The sequence below is a fragment of the Melanaphis sacchari genome, unplaced genomic scaffold (assembly GCF_002803265.2).
Source record: "Melanaphis sacchari strain LSU unplaced genomic scaffold, SCAv2.0 Contig310_pilon_pilon, whole genome shotgun sequence".
NCBI lineage: Eukaryota > Metazoa > Arthropoda > Insecta > Hemiptera > Aphididae > Melanaphis > Melanaphis sacchari.
Window position 1 is genome coordinate 70,893 of NW_020271184.1, and position 21,330 is coordinate 92,222.

The following is a 21,330-nucleotide window of genomic DNA, read 5'->3' on the forward strand; positions in this document are numbered from 1 at the left end:
GTTGTCTGTACATAGAATATAAATAGTAGATAATATTATTTTTCATCAAATAGTTCAAAAAAATAAAAAAAACCATTTTTGCATTTGATTAATATTCAATATTTTATGTTACAATCTATTTTTATTGCAATTATATAAGATTAAAACTAATTGTCACAATTCGTAAATCAAAACAATTAAAAATGTAAAAACAAAAGATTAACTACAAATTATTTTATTTTGTTTTAATCCTTGCGAGACTCTTTAGTCCTATCGTATTTTATAATTTATAGTATCTACTATCTAATTGAATAGGAAAGTATTTCAAGATTTACAATAACAACTTTTGAGGACATAAAATGGTGGCAACAACTAGCAATTTTTATGTATTTGAAAATAGTTACGTTGTTTTATTTCATGTGTCAGTGTTTAAACAGTTTAATTTGATTATTTAACCTTCATGAATTTTATTTTATTTTATAATATAAAAATGTGTGTATTATATGACGTCAGTAACAAATAATTACAGGTTATATAGTCATTCTGAATTTAAGAATATACAATTATAACATATTATCTTTCAAGTGGATTATACGCCTAAAAACTAAAAATAAATAACCGAATTTTATTTTGAGATTAAGTATTTTAGTAGATACTTTTCTCAATTAAGGTAAGGTTTCAACAATTTTTCCACGAAACACCATAATATGACATTTAAAATTAAATATGTTAAGAATAAAAAACAAATAAATGTATTATAGTTAAAATGTTGAGATTTATTTGTAATTTGGAGTATTAGATCTAAAATGTGTAAGTAAATGATTATTATAGATAATTGTTTCGTGTGTAATTAGCATTACTTTTTTTTTCAACTAGAAAAATACTAAAAAAGTTAAAATATACGATATAAAATTTATATGAGGGGTCTTTTTTATTATTACTATAGGAATTATTTTGAACACCCAAATATATTTAACATTTTAAACAACTATTACAATTTCATTATTTCATAAAACTGGATTAAAAGAAAAAAATCTGTTAAAAGTGTGTGACTCTCACTTTCGTTGATGTAGTACTCTTTTTGTGATAACCAAAGTGCTAAAGCGGAGAGAAAAAATAAAGGCGTTGTCATAAAAATTTTATAAAAATCTACCCAAGTTTAATATAGATATTTCCTTCGGTCGGTGGGAGTAAACCGCCGTTTCCCGCCATTAATTCTATTATTGCGTCAACGGTTGGTTCAGTGATTTTTAATATGATAAACCTTTTAAAAAAAAAAAAAAATGATAATAAAATACGTCATTCCGCATATAGGCAGCTTATGCATTTAAAATTTAACCGTTTTAGCAAAGATTTGACGCCCCCATCTAATGATTACTATATGTACATATATCACTTTAATAATATAGAACACAGTGACATGGTGTGATGTAAAAAACACATTAAGCATTCAATAGAATAATGGACAATGAGATGTGCAAAACGATTGTATTAGGATTAATAGCTCGGATATTATACATATTTCTGTAAGTCCAGTATTACTATCTTTATCTATGTTTTTAACTTAATAAATGTTTCTATCTTCCTTTAAAGAAAATTATTATTAAATTATTTAGTTACTTATATAATGTTATTAAATTTCAAGTATTTTGAAAATTATATTTATAGACAGTATCGAGTCAAATTTCACGTAAAAATAAGTAAATTTGTTAAAAAAAAATATAGACTTTTAAATATTTAAGCTTTTCTACTTATTGGCTGATGAATTTCACTATTTAAAATTTTTTTAAAACTTTTCATAACTTTACACTATATTTTAGGCGATGTTCTGTTGCCAAATATTTTATGTAAATTTAATTACATTTTTTTTTAGTATAGATAATGCGAAGCAAACGATTACAATTATGAGATTTATAAAAAGTAAATTTATTGATGTTGGCTCAGTAGACAAATACATTATGTTTAAACTGCAAATAAATAATTTATTAATATAAGTAATACTATAATAAACCCAGTAATTTTTAAATTAATATTTTTAGTATGTTTTGTAATTATACACATTAAGCAAAGTAATAACATGTTTGCATAAATATGTATGAGTGTTTGTTGTTCCATTAAAATATATTTTCAATTTAATCACCGATAAAATTCATGTGCTATTTAATTGCAATATTAAGTATAGAATAAACGTACACCGTGACTAAAACATCAGGTACCATTTATTTAATAAATCGGACGTCTTTTTTAAATTAACAATACAACTTAATACAAAATAAATTAATAAAAACCAAAAAAATATATCAAAGTATTATAAAATATTAGCTATATCGGAAAGGATACAAAATTATAGTAATATACTAATATACGCAAGGATGTCAAAAGTAATGATAATCAATAGAAATATCTCTGAGCGATTATAAACTCCAAAACACAAGCAGATAAAGGATAGGGATTGTTGGTAGATCGATTAACCATCTGAATAGACGAGGATAGTGTAATATATCGAAGAGTCAACGATGGATAATATTTTATGAGCGAACATATACCATAAATATAAATGTATAGGTGTATAATATAGAGTCCATTATTAATGTGCGTGGTTGTAGGACATAATACACGTGAAACTAATAACTCTGTAACCGTCGATTTTTGGATAGCAATATTATGTACATAATGGAGCGCGATGATGAATCATTATTTTTTGATAAAATAAAATTAAAAATCAAAACTATCCAATCTGTACAACCATGTAATATAAAGGAAATCATAATGAACATTCATAATTTATCGCAATGCCCACTATATTATTTAGCTTTAAGTTACGAGAGATCAAGATTAAAAAAAAAAGACATTAGGCCAATTTGTATATATTGAAAATCAGCACATATATATTATGTAGTTTTTGACATTTTAAGTAAATGAAATAATAATAATAGTAATTTAACTTGAAAAAATAGTAAATACTGATCATGCAACACTAAATTTGTGTAAGTGACACGTTAATTACGCATTGTAAATTAGTAAAACTCTGCGAATTGACTGTTATTAACACAATTTCGTAAGACCTCAAACCTATAAGATTCAAATCGAAATGAAAAATATCATTTATAACAACCACGTGTACTGCCATCATACAAATTATTCTAGAAATAATAGTATATTATACCAAAAAATAATTTTAATTTTAATGTAATGAATATAGATGGGTATTCGCGGAAATTAGTACCAATTATAACTTATTCTATTTAAGGCAATGTCATCTTAGTTAAAAAAAAAAAAACTTTTCAAACACTCGTTTATGAGCACACGGTTGTGGTGGGAATTAAATTTCACCCCAATATTTTTCCATACAATAAATTTAAACAATGACCTTTATTTTCCCCCGGTGGAAATAGTCATTCGGTATGAAATACGGGTGTTTACGTATAACACGCGGTATAAACATCCTCGTAAAAGCGATTTTACACATAATGAACTGTATGCGCCAACGGATATGCCAAAGCAATCAAAAGCGGATTTTCAGTGTCAGTGAATATACATATGTGTGTGGTTACGCTGGGGCGCAGACGTTTTCCTGAAATTGTTACGATAGGTGTCTCTACAGCGGTATTGCATATACAAGTTACGAGTCAAAGTCTATTTTAACCGACATGCGATAAAAAAAAGAGTTTATGTCAAACGTTATAAATAATTTCGAATAATTTTTTTAGTGGCAAATTAACAACAATGTTTAATTTTAATGATCACTTAAAACAAAAACATGGAACACTGACGACGCTACAATACATTCCAAATATTAATTTCAAAATAATTTTTAGGTACAAGTTTTTTTTATATAATTTATGTGTCATCAAATAAAACTCAATGACGTCATGTAATTTCAGGAAAGTCAAATTTATTCATGGTAAAACAAGTATATAAATTGTTCATAAATTTATTAATTAATGTAATGTACATAATATGATCTCTATGGTATTTCAACTATAAGAAACACGTAAGTATAATTTTGTTCAAACAATAGTATATAATTACAAATAACAACAAATTGAAGGCTACTTTATTGCAGTATAAAGGTAAGCATTGTAAAAAATGTGTTAATTAATTAAATAGGTTTTATTAAAATCAAAATTTTTTCGCTTTACGAAATATTAAATATCTAATATGTAAATACTATTTTTTTTAAATAATGGTTTCTTATTATTTGTTTACTCCCGGAAATTGTTTCATAAAAATTATATTAAGTATAATAAAACGTAGGCATAAATAAGAACTATTACTTGGCTATTTTTTTTTTTTTTGCATTAATATTCAATATACAAGTTGTTACGACTATATAGAAATCCATTGTTTAGCGGTGTAATAAAAAAAAAATGTTCCATATCGAATAAAAAGGTTGTTGATTCTTTTTTACTATAATTGGAGTTAATTATACTAAAAATTCTTTAGATTTTAAAATAATTTTTAATTAAAATCCTAGTTTATAATAATGTGTTTAAACTTAGACATATAATATATTTAATGTATACAGTTGATAGAAATACAACTGGTTTTTAAGAAAGTCTGATAGCCTGAAGCTATTTATTTGGGAACAAAAAGTATTGCAATATTTTAGTTATTTATGAATATTGTATACTTTTTAAGTATCATAAATAAATTTAAATTATTTACTAAAAAATAGTTTTCAATTTATATTTTAATTTTAAATTTAAAACAAAATAATATTGTACCTAATGAAAATATTAATTTTAAACTGTCTCGTTAAATCGTGAATACATCTACTTAATTTTCTGTGTACCTATATCTTTTTTAAAATAACATAATATTATAACTAGCGAAATATGAATGCTATTTATTATTTAACTTATTTATAAATAAACGGCTTTTATTAAAATTACTCAACCTGTAAATTTAAATGAGCACGTATTTTTTAATTTGTATATCATAAAAATGTGTTATTATTATTATAAAAAAATCTATACACTTAAAAATAAGAGCATTATTTAAAAAAAACAAATTTTACACTATAATTTACGTATATAGGAAATAGATAGGTACATATTTTTCTATGTAGGTATAAGTTAGACATAATGTAATTAAATTCCACAGCGACTCATTTTAAATAAAATATATTAAACGTATTCAGTGGAAGGTAATAAATTTACTTACTATTCTACTTGTTTATACATTTATAAACAAATATGTAAAATGTAAAATGTAAAAGAATATTTCATTATTAATAATAAATAATGATTAAAGTTGATAAAATTATTTTAAATTATATTTTTAACGTATTATCAAAGTATTAAAATCATAAATTTATATCAATCTAAAATTAATATATGCTTATAAGAGTTTCACCATAATTGTTTTTGAATTTAAGTAAATATTTAAGTGAAATATTATTTCAAAGTTTTTAATTTACCAAGTATCCTTACCATTTTTTGGTAACTAATAAATTCAACTGGTTTTAGAAAAATTTACAAATATTAGAAATGTTGTCGAATACATTATACCATCTATCTACCAGGATCCAATTAATTTACTGCTTTTTAAAATACATCAAGTATCTGGGCGAGCGTTTTCATTCCCTTTTTCATTTCACACAAACATACAAAAATTATTAAACGTGAATATTATTTTTATTTTTAAATCGAAATTACGTTTGAAATGGTAATAGTGTTAAATATTTTAAAGAGATTATAATAATACCAATATAAAATATCCAAGAAATTTTATCTATTTTAATTAGATTTATATTTGATATACATAACTCCTATCTTATTTAAATTAAGATAAAAATACATTACTAATCATTTTTATATGATTATGTATTTCAATTTTAACAATTATAGTACTAAAAATTGAATGTATTTTTTATCGACTGAGAAATTTTGACGTTCATCTATTATTAAATTGATTTATATTTATTGATAAATTACTATCTGCTATCAGTAATCAAACTATGTTTTGTCATTCATTTTCAATCACTTTTGAGATCTAATCGCATTTAAAAGCTTTTTGTCTTTTATAAATTAATTATCCTTCATATGATATAAAACTTGATGAATTGAGGAAAACGTAGCAAAACTTTTAATAGCTTATAATTTATATATATTATATTGACCTTTAAAATACAAGTTTATATGATTTAATACCAAATTTACTAGAATGACTGATGTGGTTAGATCTTAAAAGTATTTAATATCTAGGTTTTAATAATAAATATTATTTGATTGTTTGTTAGTTTGCTGAAATAAGAATATGGTTTTAAAGATTATTGTCAGAGAAGGCTCATTGTGCATTAGAGGATGTTGATGAATTTAGTATTTCTCCTTTGAGAGCAAACGCCGCAAGAGATGAGAAAATTCGCATGTACCTATGTATAAATTATTTTGAATTATATTATAATTCCTTATACAATTCTATCCAACTAATGTGTTTATAGTGTTTCTTATTACAATTATTCCAAGTAGCAAAACTTTTATCGTACTGATAATAATATCATGTAAATGATAATTATCATTATACAATATACAAACCTATAAAATTCTTAGAAATTAATTATTACTTTTTTTTAATTATTATCACAATAGATAATGAGATCAGAAAAATAATAAGAACATTCTTCAAGTATGAAGTTTACCAATTTTGTTATAATTTTTTATGTAAAAAAAATTCCAAATGTCATTTATTGTGTTTCTATTAAACAAATAAAATACTAAAACCAGTAACATAACTCACAAGCAAAACAACAGGAAATGATTAATTTTATTAGTACTCATATTTGAAGTGTTCATGTTTTCTCCCAGTTTAAGTTAATAAATCAATAAGATAAATATATGTTTATTTCAGAATAAATCGTGGACAAGGTTGACATTGGGAAATCGACAGTCAAGATTTTCAGAAAAACTAATTAATTCATCGGTGTATTGCGAATGGTTAGAATACCAAAAAAGAATTCATTATATTTATTAATATCCTATACATTTTTCATGAAACTATACACACGGGTCACTTAAATTTTTTACTTGAATCTTTTCCTTGATATTAATATTTCATTCATCATTACCACATGAAAGACCAAACGGGTTTTCGTTTTTGTCAAACGTTTCAGTGATTTATACGATTATATGATGTATATAAGTTTTCTTTGATGAAAACGAAGACCAAGAATATTACAAACGAAATAAAAAGAGTAACTCATACAAGAAAAGTATATTAGTATATTTCAATTTTGATTTATAAATATAAAATTAGTATGGTAATTACTTTAAGGCTTTCAAAAAATAAAACCTTTTATTTACTTATATTTAAACATATTATTAAGTTTATAACTATTATGACTAAACAATTGAATAAATTCATATACTATGCGGGTTTACTTGTAATTTGTGTATTTATTTAACATTTTAAATTAACTCTTATAAATATTTTTATATTTGTTAACACTTAATTCGGGTTTTTAATAATGCTTTTAAATGTATCCAATGAGTAAAATTCGACTAGGAGCATAGATTCTTTTATTTAAATCTAATATTGATAAAAGGTTTAGAAGTTTGTAAAATAAAATTGTTACTTTCGTTTTGTAGGAGTTTATTCAGAAGTCGTGTTCTAAAAAAACTAGTTTATAAATTACATTACTGTAACTATGTATACGTGTATGGAAAATTGATATAAAATCAATTTTTTTTTAGTTATTTACGCCTGGTTTCTATAATAATTATTGATTTGGCATTCTATCGGTCGATGGTCGGCTATTATAGTAAATAATTATACGATATATTTACATTTATTATTATTATTTTTCAATGCTGAACATAAGGTTTATATATACAGTATACACACTGCAAGCACTGACACATTATACCAAAATAGTATAATATAATTTAATATTTAATTGAGTTAATGGAATAATAATTTGTTGTAATTCAACACATTTGAAAAATGTACCATCAAAACTAAAGAATGACAACATAATCTGGTTTAAAATAATATTGTACATTTATTTATCATTATATGTTCGTGTCTTATTAACTAAATTTCTTAAAAAAAAAAAAATGCAAACGTGTTTGAATGTAATTTATCGTATAACGTTATTCGTACAAATTTCAAAGAGTATTATATGGAGTTAAAATTATACATTAAGCCGTAACTGTTGAATTCGAATTTGTGCTATAAAAATTAATTTCACTATTCGGTAGAGAGTAGTAATACAGCGCATTTTATAGACATGAACATCGCGCTTTAGTATGCCATCAGTTTAAATGGTGTGTTTTGGAATTTAAAAAGAATAAAAAAATACTTTAAAAAATCCATTTTATATTTTTCTTGGGGATCATCCTGCATGACAATATATCATAACCAAAATAAGAAATTGCCGTAACAAAATTCTAGAATATAAAGACCAAAGTTTACCCGGGATTCGTTTTTTATTATTTTCAACAGAGCACAAGCAAGCATTCTGCAAAAAGTATATTATAATGTACATGTAAATTATTTTGTTTGCTTTATGGATGTACTCGAATATAAACTATTATGTTTGATTCATTTAATACCTCTTTTTGAGCGGTTTTTTTTTTTTATATACATATATAATAGTTTAAGTGAAATAATAACTGGGAGCAAAATTGGTAAAATAATGGAATTTAATGATTCTTGGTTTATATATTTTTATAAATATATAAACTTCAAACATACATAAATTATATTATTTTTAATAATTTATATAGACCGTATAGGCATGTATATAATTTGTTTAAAATAATTAAGTATACTATTTTATTAATAATCTTTAAAAAATCCACGGCCTCTCATTGTTAATAACACCAGTGAATTTAAAATCATTATACAGACGAGTACAGTATAAGACACCGTACAACTATATACCGTACAACCTAACCTAACCTAACTCAGTCAGCGATTATGTTGTTAAAATTGATTATTTAAAAATAAATACCAAAATATGTTCTCCAAACATTCGTCTTTCATAAATCACAACACTGCACAGTCAATTTGTCACGGTCAGATATACATCAATAATAGTATTGTGTGTTTATGACTTATGTTTTAATTTCTTTTTTCCAAATTTTCATTTTACATATTACGACTACAGGCTGTAGCCCGTAAGCAATTATATACACGTACATTGGCGCCACCCAAGTCGATACCATATTTCGTAATCGATATTCGGAACGTTTAGAGATTAAAAAAAAAAAAAAATACGTAGGTACCTATGAATAAATATTAATAATATCAATGATTTTATACCGTATACGATCTTGAAGTTCATGATATTTATATATTGCAAACATATTATAACCGTTATATATTGTTATTTAAAAATAGATATTAATTTATTATTTCAAAATTTGTTTTGTTTAAATAAAGCTACTATAAATTACATTTACATAGAAACTGACAGTGCTAAAAAAAAAAAAACTTGACTGTTTAAAGTTGCAAATAAAAATTCTCAAATATAGGTACAATAGGTATACAAACATAAAGAGCATAACGTTAAAATGGGTCACTTAAAACATTTTTTCATGCTGCCAATTTTGATCTATATACGCGACCAGTCAATAACCCGTTTGTTAATTGCCATCATATTATGTGATGACTGATTATATATATATCCGTCGTGTGTGTGTATATATTACACGCAGAATCTCATTAGAATTTTAATAGGTATCCTAGCCAAAATACCGTGAACACAACAATATAAACCAACACGACGCGTACGTTCGAAAAGCTCCCCTTGTTCCCAGCCTATTATTTAGATTATTACCGTTCTTACCAAGAAAGTTTAGCAATAAACTGGACCTTTTTTTTCCGCGTGTTTACTCCGTCATGAAATCGATCAACTGTCGGAGATAAAATATTACGCGCACGGTTTTAAACGAGGCACAATGATGGTGTACATAATACCAGTGTCTAGATATGTATAAATATAATACGTTTTTTAGATATTCGGAATAGTTAAGGCAATGTTGGTCACGACTAAGGAATGTATCTACTTGTCTTTGCAACATTATGTAAATAAATACATGTAAACTATAGTCAGGACACGTGAATATATAATAGTATGTATGATGTATGCGTATGTGTGTGTGACACTTAGCAACTTCATTACATTACTTTCATTTCAATAAAAGCGATAAGATAGCGGATATTTAAATAACATCGCGTTGTTATTAGTTTATACTTTTTGTTTTAAATTTTCATCTAAAAAATAACATTACCTATGCTTATTGTAAACTGTTTTATAAATTGTATAGTAAAAATATTTCATATAAAAAAAAAAAAATTTCATCTATTTTTTCATTGAACATTGTTCACACGTTAGTAATACCAAGTTTATCTCGAGTATCTGTATAAATCCAATAATACTATACGCCTAGAACATTACACATAAATCATAATAATACAATTTCAAAAAAATATAGTATTTAAGGTCCCTCCCATAAATTGATAGCCATATTATGTTTATTAATATTTAAAAAAAAAAAAAAAAGAAGCTAATCGGATATAATTTATAACATATACTGTCAAACTAAATACTGATGGCGATAAATTAGTAGTTAAAACACTATAGTTCAGACGTACAGTAATTATTAGAAATTCGCATACATAATAATTTATTAATAGTGTACAAAACCTGTAGTTAATATTATTTTTAACCATTTAATTATTATAACATTTAAATTTCAATAAAATTTTTAATAGCTGAACACAAGACTTTTCCTTAATCCATGTACACGTGAAAATGATATGAAATTTAAGTAAAACAATAAGATGGGCGTGTACATAGAATGAGGTTAAGGGTGAGAAAAATAAACAAACGAGAAGACAAAAAGGGTTAAGAGTTCCACGGATATTTGAAGTGGATATATAATGTGCTCTTGAGAAATGTGTAAAATGGCTTTTAAAATATGGCGACTAAGATGTAGAATATAATATATTAAAAGGTCTATTAATGAATGATAAGCACATTACAAGGCTTGACAATTTGCAAATTTGTAAAAAGTAATAAGTAATAACTATTATGAGTGTTCGATTAGAAAATTATTAGTTTTGATCAAACAATCATACATAAACATATAGTTAAAATAATTTAAATTGTCGTAAAAGCAAACGAGGCTGAAAACATTATGACATAAAAGTTTCATATCGTGTTAAAATGCATTCATAATAAAATTGTGTTATTCGTAAATCTTGTGTGGTATTCGTAACTTTATGGCATACACTGAAAGTTCTCTTTACATATTTTATGGAAATGGTTCTATACAAAACACAAGGTAAAAAATTGTACATATAAACTCTTTAGTTTCATCACTGATCTTTTGTTCACATTGTAGTTGAGTAAAATGTATATAAATATAAACAGTTTACTATTAATTCTAGGTATAAAATATGTATATATACGTTCAAACCTCTTGAAAACGCTAATGATTTAACTGTATCTATTATTAATAATTATTAACAATTGGTTAACCAGAAGTGGTACGTCTGTTTTATTTTTAATCATGGAACAAGAAACGTCTATTTCAATATGCTAAATTATTCACTATTTTTTAATGACGTGAATAACGTCTGCCCGAACGGAAAAGAATATGTTTCACCGAGCGTTTATTGCGAACGATTAACGAAGGTATTGATAATTTATTTTATTTTTGAATTTATCTCTTTGGTCGCTGGTCGGGAATCCGTAGAAATGTTTTAGTTATTTAAATTATTGCGGATTTACAAGCCGCCAAATGATATTTTTAATCTTGGCTTCAAAGCATGTGTAGGCTGAAGGCCAATTTTAACATTACTCATAAATACGAATCTATACGAGAAGAGAATACAATTACGTTAACTTGATTTAATTTTTAGAAAAAAATGCCAATTTTTCTAAACAGTAGCCCGGCTTACAATTAATACAAAAAAAATAATAATAATAGATATAGGTTTGTTTTAACTATATACAATGATGATTATAACGTACCAATTAATTGAATTGTTTAAAAGCAAACTTACTAGTGTCTTTAAGAAAGCGTTTTGATGGTGCAAGGAGGTGCCGGAGGAAAAGTCGAATTCGATTTGGACGCAAGAAAATAATAAAGAAAAAAGACAATATTTCGTAGGTACTACATAGAAAGTTACATTTTATTGGCCATCCAGTGGCGCTTCGGGGTATCTACGTCATACAAAAGTTATTAGATTTTCGTGTATACATACACACACATATACAGAGAGCGTCACACAAATAACGCAATTATAACTTGGGCCACCCATACTGCTTTGGTCGCTATAGGTATTATAAGTAAATTTGTAATAATCAAAATTAATTAATATATTAATCAGCCTTTGTGTCACATAGGTTCATCATATATTTAATGCATTTAAATTACACCAACACTAAAAATTATATTTATTTATAACAGAAACCTACCTATGTATGTATACGTAAAATAACTACTGTGCTTTCAATATTATACAACGAACAAATTTTACTAATCCATTTTTGAAAACTATAAACGTTATCATAGCAATTAACAATAATCAATAATGTTAAATTATTTTATTTAAGTTGACAATAATTTAAATTAGCTCTAATGTTTTATTATTAAAGTAATGTTTAATAATATACAATATAATATATAAAAAATTATTTTAACAAGTTTGGTTATTCATTCGCTATCGTTGATAAGTATAGAACTTTCAATAAACCTCAACAATAATCACCTATAGTCAGTTGATTGTGTTTCAAAAAAAAAAAAAAAAACTATCACAAAACCGCGAACCTACTTTATTTACGAGTAATGTATACCTTTAAATGATATACAAAAAGTAACAAGTCTTAAATAGTTTTTACTTAATAATTTGTTCTATTGTTTGAATTGGATACTTATTATTTGTTATAAGCTTGATAAGATCTTCATTATTTTAAATTGAATGATAGTTAAGTATTTAATGTTTAAAAAAAAAAAATCTATAAGTAGGTCAATAATAACAAAAATTAAAATTAAATTAAAAAAATTGATACCAAAACTAAAACTATAATACGATACAACTAAGTGTAAATATTAAAGGTATACAATATTTTTCAAACTTATTAATATAATTATAAGTAAGAACAGAATAAAAACAATAAGTAATAAACATATCTTAACTGTTTAGTTAACTTATAACAACTTAACAACGAAAGTTAGATAACAACCGTTGATATATTTAGAATACTAATTATTATTAAGTAAAAACTAACACTATAATTTATGATCTAAAATATACGTTTACTAAAAAGATAACTGTATCACTTTTTTTGTACAAAAAAAGTAAAAAAAAAAAAAAACGTTCTGGTAAATAATATTGCATGAAATAAAAAATTATTAGAACCATTTATCCGAGTCTTACCTGGTAATTGTTGAGCTGACTTAACGTGCAGAACGAGGCACAAGGCTAAGGTAAAAATAGATAAAAATCCAGTTTTGTGAAACATCATTACTCTTGGAATTTTGTTTATATATATTTTTTAACATTAATGTCATACGAATTAAGAAAAAAAAATATATCTATAATGAATAAAATCAGCCAATTCATAAACTACATGACGGTTTATTAATTCAGAACAATTTGACTAAGAGACAACGACGTTTATAATATGAATATGATAACACGGACGCACGTGCTAGACCACTATTTGTAAAGCGGGAGCGCGTGGACTCGTGTCGACGGGTACGAGTGCGTATGATCGCGATGTAATACGTACCTAACGTTCTAACGGCCGTTTTTCCCTCGTGTAGCATACGTCCGGATGTCGGTTTCGATCGGCTGCGGTCGCCATTACGAGGAGTATACGAGCGGTTACCAGTTCAGTAATAATAACAATAATGATATTAATAATTGTACAGTATTACAATAATACCTTTACCACAACAATAACCCTTTTTGGTATTCTTAACACCCAACACCTATCATACTAAATATCATAATATTATTTTAATATGTAGGTTAACTAATCTAATTAGCGAATTTATTTTTTTAAACATATATGATGGTAACCAAATAATAAAACACGAGAAATGGTTTTCATTGACATAATGAAATAATATTACGGGTACAAAAAAAATTATGAAAAATTGGGCTTGCACAATTTTATGACATTGCATTGCAAACGATATAGAACAAATCTGATTTATATTAGTACAAAGTTAAATCTGATAAAAAAAATATATAAAAAATATATGTATGTAATTTAATCAACTATGGATATGATGTGGAATTTTTGGCTCAAAGAATCTCAGTAAAATCTATACTACATTACATTACATTACAAATGAATTTTATTATTGATTCAATATAAATTATGCAACATTTTTTTTTGCGATCGATTGAACACAAAAATTATGTACCTTGTTTGCAAATTTATTTTTTTTGGCATAATTTAAAAACACTGCAGGATAATAACGTATTTTATTAGTTTTAGTATCATAGTAATAAATTTCAAGTTCATTCACTCTTGTTTTTCTTACATAAATGTATATAAATTATAAACATAAATATGTTTGTATGATGTATATAATATATATATACATAATATTTGATGGCAATAATAGGCACAAAGCATTACTTCTTTTCTAAATTATGGTTTTTTCAATGAAGAAAAAATCAATAGCTACTATATAGATAATGAAATAAATATAATACGTAAAAAACTTAAATTAAATATAATTTTATAAAATGAGTCCATTATTTTAATGTGTTAGATATTACACACATAGAAAACACGTGAAAAAATGTACACCTTGTGAATTTGTGGACTCTCTAAAACCCATTTTAACCTACGGGTTTTAGCTCAGAGATAGCGCGAAAAAATCAAGAATACAGAGAATTCAAACTTTTCAAAATATTTTTTAGGAATAAAAAATAAATTATTTCATACCAAACTACCTCTCCATTCTAATCTTCTTGTAAAACAATTATCTACATTATCCATACCAGGTAATCATATAAGATGGTTTAAGTGAAGATAGTGTTGCGACCATCTATTTGAAATTTAAACTAGTTTAGCTTAATAAACTAAACTAAAAAAAAAAAAAAACTCAAAACAGGTAGTGTCACTAATGGGTGGCTTCTTTCCTCAAAATAACCACATGTAATTACTTTTGTCACATTTTCTTATTGTTCTAGACAAAAAAAGATTGTAAATTTCTTATAAAAATAAAAGTTGTACAAAAAACTAGTTGTGTTACATGTATATTTCTATGTATAACATATAGAAATAAACCATTAAAAATTTGTAATTTTTTATAAAATCTTTTATATACCTCACTTATGATTAAGTCATATTTATTAATATCTATTCATGAGAAAAAAATTGAAATTGAGACAAATCAGATATTTTATTGCCAATGAAATATCTTAACAAATAACTGTCTAGGGCTGTGCTTAACTTATTCAATGACTAATCGCCATAGTGACGTTTTAATATCATATTTATGTTGTATGCAATTTACTGAGCGTATTGAAATAATTTCTTAATTTAAAATTAATTAAGCATTTAAAAAAGATAAATGAGTATTGTAGTTTATTTATTAAGTATACCCAAGTCGTTTAAAATTAAATGTTTAAAAATATAAACTAAATTAATATTTTATAACTATAAGCTCATTAAATGTTCTGAATCATGGTATTTTGCATAATTTATTATTTATGAGAGCAAATAAAAAATACTTTAATACATATTTATACTATACAGTTTCACTGAAATTATTGAAAGGTATAATACTGTTTTTGTCATAAGTTTAAAAATATTATATACATTTTTTCATGAATAGTTCCGTCTCTCAAACCAAGATATCTTTTTTAGCTTATTCGTCATATACCAATTAATAATAATTATCATTTGTCTTATTACAATATATTTATTAACTGACACTAAGCTGTGGTTTAATAATTATTATAGACATTTTACAGTTTTGCTTAACGGTATATATTTTTTTAAATAGTTAATTTTATTAAAAAGCAATAAACATTTCACAATATACAAATTAAATTAGAATAAATAATTATACAAAAACCAATGGAATGTATATTATTTTTAAAATTTTAAAGATTATTGTACTATATACTAAGATTTTTGATAAAAAAAAAAAAAAAAAAAATTAACGAATAGAATGAACGATTAGAATGAAACTGATATTATTTTATTTTTAAGTAGTTGAGTAAATTATTATGGTTACTTATAATTTTTATTCTCCTCCTCCATTATAATTCCACTAGTAATACATCCATAGATCAAATTAATTCGTGTAACTGGATTTTTAATAAACATAAATATTTGTAAGTTAACAGTAAATTGTAAACAAATTGCTTGGAATTTAATTCAATATAACATAATAATACAATATTTCGATAAATTAAAATTTTAAATATATCGCACACATCTATAATTGTTTTGAGCTTGAATAAAGCCGAAGACAGAATATTGTATTTAGTTTAATACTGTAGTGTTAAATACCGATCACATTTCATTCCTAATATTAAGGTTAATTACGTACAAGACGTACGGCTGTCGTTAAATCACGTAATTGCAATGTGTCCAACTTGCATGGGCCGTAACCAGAAGCATTATAGAGCACATCATACACTGTTTGTAAACATTTTATTTCAAAATAAATCACTATACTACCGGTTGGACGTAGGTTTACAGCGTGACATGATAGTGCAAATGATAGGTCGGGGGAGAAAAGAAGTTTTATTTCATATATACACCCACACGCGTCGCCGCCGCAGCCGTAGACTGCTGTTTGCCTGGGAATTTGGCTTCACGTCAATTCCAGGATGCACATTACATGTAGAATCGAAAGCAAAACATTGATTCAATATATAATTTGAACGTGTAATAGCTTCCGGCTACCTTGGTTGAGAAACTTATTGCACGTATAAGCTTATTTTAACATTTATAATCACTGAAATTATACTGCCGAAGGGTACAAGCTCATCCTATATGTACCACCTTCAAGTGGGAACACGAAGGATTAATTAATATTATTATGTTTAAATACAAAGCTTTTACCAAAAACCGTTGTATTTATTAACATTATAACATATTTTATTGCAACACCTCTTATAATATAATCCCCCGAAGTCGTAAAATTGGTTTTATTCAATAAAATCCACCTATTGCTGATCAGTTGAAAAACCCAAAAATGTAAGTACCTCGTTAAAGCATTATTTTTGTTTCGATATTGAATCACATCCGTAAAAACAAATAATCGAATTTATCGGCAACTTTAAGATTGAAATTGTACATTATATACATTTTTAAGCTTTTTCAAATCTATTAGAAACTATTAAGTATTTATGTCGCATGTTAAATTATTTTATTTCATACTTAAATTATAGAATATATTTTCATAATACCAAGAATTTATACACAAAAATAATGTTCCTTTAAATGTTAGTTAGTAAGTTTTTCAATATTTCCATTTAGATTTGAAGAATGAAGATCTATAAAAACCGTTTAAAAAACGAAATCACTTTTGTCCAGTGATCATGAAATACGCTGAACATATGATAAAAAAAATTAATTTATGAATTCAAAGAAATAATCTTGTGGAATTAAAAAACAATATAACACATGTACTGTATAATATCTGCCTAGTCTAATTTATCGAGCTCATAAAAAAAAAGTAATGGTTGACTATATCTTTATAGTCTTAACATAATTTGTTTTATTTTTATCGCTATTCTATGTGTAAAAATTCAGCAGATAAAATTTATTTTATTTTGAGTTGACGGCCGACTTTTCATCATTTAATTTTATATTGGCAAAAAGCGTTATAAAATAAATAAACAATAACGAAGATGACAACTTAACACAAAGTGAATTTTCTTCATCACTGTCAAAAATGTATTTTTTGTGCATACACATGTCGTGGTTATAAAATTCAAAGTAAAATTTTTAAAAATGACACATAATTTTCAATGAAATCTAAAACCTCAAAATGATTTCGTTTTTCCATCAAATCACCCACTAGTACGTTTTACTTAGTTAAACATTCTAAAGACCGTATAAAATATTATTATACAATCATTTTAAATATAGAAAAATTCGGTCAAAAAATTGGCCAACGCATAATATTATCACTCAGTCTCTGTGACGCGCAAGTACGTAACTGTAATATTTTTTCAACCTAAATATCATTCAACAAACCTATCAATTTTGATAACATTTATATAATTATTTTAAAATGTTTTTAGATTGATGATGATGCATTTTTCATTTGATGTTTTTAAATTTTTTGGGCGTATAAAAAAATGATTAAATTTATTTTTAAATAACAGCAAGAAAACAACACGAATATGTGACCTAATGTGATTAGAGCTATATTTCAAGAACTGTATCATACATTAATTTATTGTCACTATATGAAGACTTTTAGTCAATACCTACGCATCGATGACATATAACAAATCAAATTGAAGATACTAAGATATAAATAAATCGTATGTATTTTGTACATTTATAAACACAAGATTTATGAAATATCTAAACTTAGAAGTATCTATTTTTTTCACTTATTTTCGTTATATGAAATCTATTTAATCATTTAGTATTATATTTAGTAGATTTAGAACATTTGGTCGGAAAAAGAATTCTTTAAGAAAAAAAACAATCATCAATAAGTTCCACGCTCAGCTAAAAATCTAAAGCTTATATTTTTTACGAGACAGTTTAATTTCAATGAATGTTTTATGTTTTTTATTTTTTTAACGCATTTTCAAGGTTTTTTTTGAACATTAATAATATATAAAGTGTAAAACATTCGAACTGATGAATGATGTCATGGTTTACTTTATTACAAGCAATCAGTGTATTTGTTATACATATTTTATTCTATTTATTCTATTGTTAGAAATTTCTACATAAAAGCTGAATGTGTTTAAATAAATAAATTTTTTGATTTTTAATTTTAATATCTAATAGCGAATAAATATTACGAAATTACGAACATTTATAATTTACGAATAATAGATTTTAAATTCATTGATATAAATGACTAAAATTCACATCATGTTTTATATTGACTTTCAAGTTATATCAATGAACGACGTTACTTAAAACCACCGTTTAAAAATTTTTAAATGGAATAATTTATCATATCTGTCAAAACTATGTACGAGGTAATTCAAGCCAATTAAACAGAAATTTATATTTTCAATAAAAATAGACTCATCTTCTACCAAACTTTTGTCCGTTGTCACATTTATGGGATGTTTAATTATTATGTATTAATATTTCACGAATAATTAAAAATTGTTGTTGATGAATTTGCTTTTAATAAGTCAATAAGTGACAATCAAAGTAAATCTCTAGCTCAAAATTAACGTTTGAATTTAAATTAAACGATATAAGTTATAACTAGCGCTTGAAATATTTTACATGATATGTTAATTTTTTTTTTTACTACATTAATAAAATCCAAGTATTTCTTGTTTTTTTAGTTAACTTTTTATCATTTATAAATTTCAAATTTCATTAACTATTATAATCATTTAAACACTATAAGATAACAATTATAATAATAACAGGTGTAGGACTATTAGTTGCAACAGTATTTAAGTTTTTTCAAATATACGCGTATTATATTCAGTTATTTTATAGTTAAAATATATCGATAGAACGAAATCATGTTCAAGTTGCATTTTCTTATTAATAATAAATTTTACATTATATTTTGGTATTTTATATTGTATAGTAATGCATTACAAATTTTAAAATTATATCTATAGATTATAAGTTTAAATCTATAGTTAACATAAGTAAATGATAAATTTATCCATGTTTGAAATTCTTTATTGATAAATTGATTTTGGATATTTTAATCATTTAGTGTATTACTATTCACCACTGTTTCTTATCGATTTATATATACTTATACATTATCGATATTAATAAGTTAATAGTTTATAATATAAACAAGTGTATTTTTCCAGTTTATTTTATACATTCATCAAATTAATATAATTATATTCATAATATCGTTATATGCGTGTCAAAATGTTATTTTTTTACAAAAATTGAAATATTTTACAAAATGATTACTTATCAGTTTTAAAAACGAAAAAAATCCAACCATTTAACCAAAACATAAAAGTTTACAAATTTTACCTCAGCATTTATTTGTATACATAACAAGGATGGCCATCGAGAAGAAACTCGCGAATCGTCCAACATATTAATAAATATGGAAGGCCGAAATGAAAATAAATGTCATATTAATATGTATATTATGATTATCACAAATTATGTAGATAAAATATCGAGAGTAATAAAATGTATAGAATGCTTAACAATATAATATATTAATTGATAATAATAAAAAAAAAAATTAACACATATTTAAATATCATATCAAAAATAGAATATTTTGTTTTTGTCAATTTTATCCATAAATTATAATTTAATAAAATATTATATTTCTTCAAATACATAAATTTTTATTAAAAAATTTTTTGTATTTTATGATAAGACGCGAACCACAGTTTGGCTACCCCTGGTATATGAAATAATTTTAATGCAAAATAAAAATATATTTTTAGTTTAAATATCGATGCAAATAAATTATATCAGTTATACTACATTGTTCTTTCAATAGTAGATAAATTCTTTGTACTCTCTGTTTATTTTGAATATGAAAAATAATTCTAAGCAATTTATTCAAATATGCAAAGTATAATATATATAGACCCACCAATATATTAAAATTCGGTTGCGTATAGGAGCAATGGACCTGCAAGGACAACCAACAATCGTTCATTGACAAATTATATATTTAGTCTGAGAATCTTGTTATAATGTGTGAATAGAGAGTATGAATTTTAGCAAAGAGAAATTTTAACATTTACGTGTTCAAAATTAAAAATTATTTTACTCATTTATTTTAAGTACTGTTCTGTCAGATTTTTCTTTAACCATTTTTAGTCACAATTTATTCGCAATACTTTTTTTACACTCAATCATCCATGAAAGAAGCTTAAATATTTACTGCATCTGTGTATATCTATACTTATTTAGTTATTTATACATTACATTATATTGTATATAATTATTATTTTTTCGGTTTAAAGTAAAAAATATTTCAAAAAATTCACTGAAATACACACAAATTTTTAAACAATATAATACATTGATAGGAAATTCTGAATTTTACGACAAAGTAGTTAAATTCAATTTTATATTTGATTAAATAATGACTGAATAGTAATATTATACTTAAATATAATTTTACCTCCACGTTGACTAAAAATACGCTAGTATCAAGGTATCTTGAATCTCGACCTATATTAATTAACTAAACTAAA

At 24.4% G+C, this 21,330-nt stretch overlaps 1 protein-coding gene across 8 annotated transcripts in view; it reads right to left on the reverse strand.

The window, feature by feature from the left end:
- Window positions 1-21,330, reverse strand: part of LOC112596242 (basement membrane-specific heparan sulfate proteoglycan core protein) — a 155,109-nt gene that overhangs the window by 58,860 nt on the left and 74,919 nt on the right. For 2 of the 8 annotated variants that reach the window (XM_025341758.1, XM_025341757.1), the window contains exon 1: window positions 13,375-13,711. The exons of the other annotated variants lie outside the window; for them this stretch is intronic. In XM_025341758.1, the coding sequence (XP_025197543.1) occupies window positions 13,375-13,462 (88 nt within the window). In that variant the 5' untranslated portion in view covers window positions 13,463-13,711. Of the gene's footprint in view, window positions 1-13,374; window positions 13,712-21,330 lie in introns of those variants that run through there. 8 annotated transcript variants of the gene reach the window in all.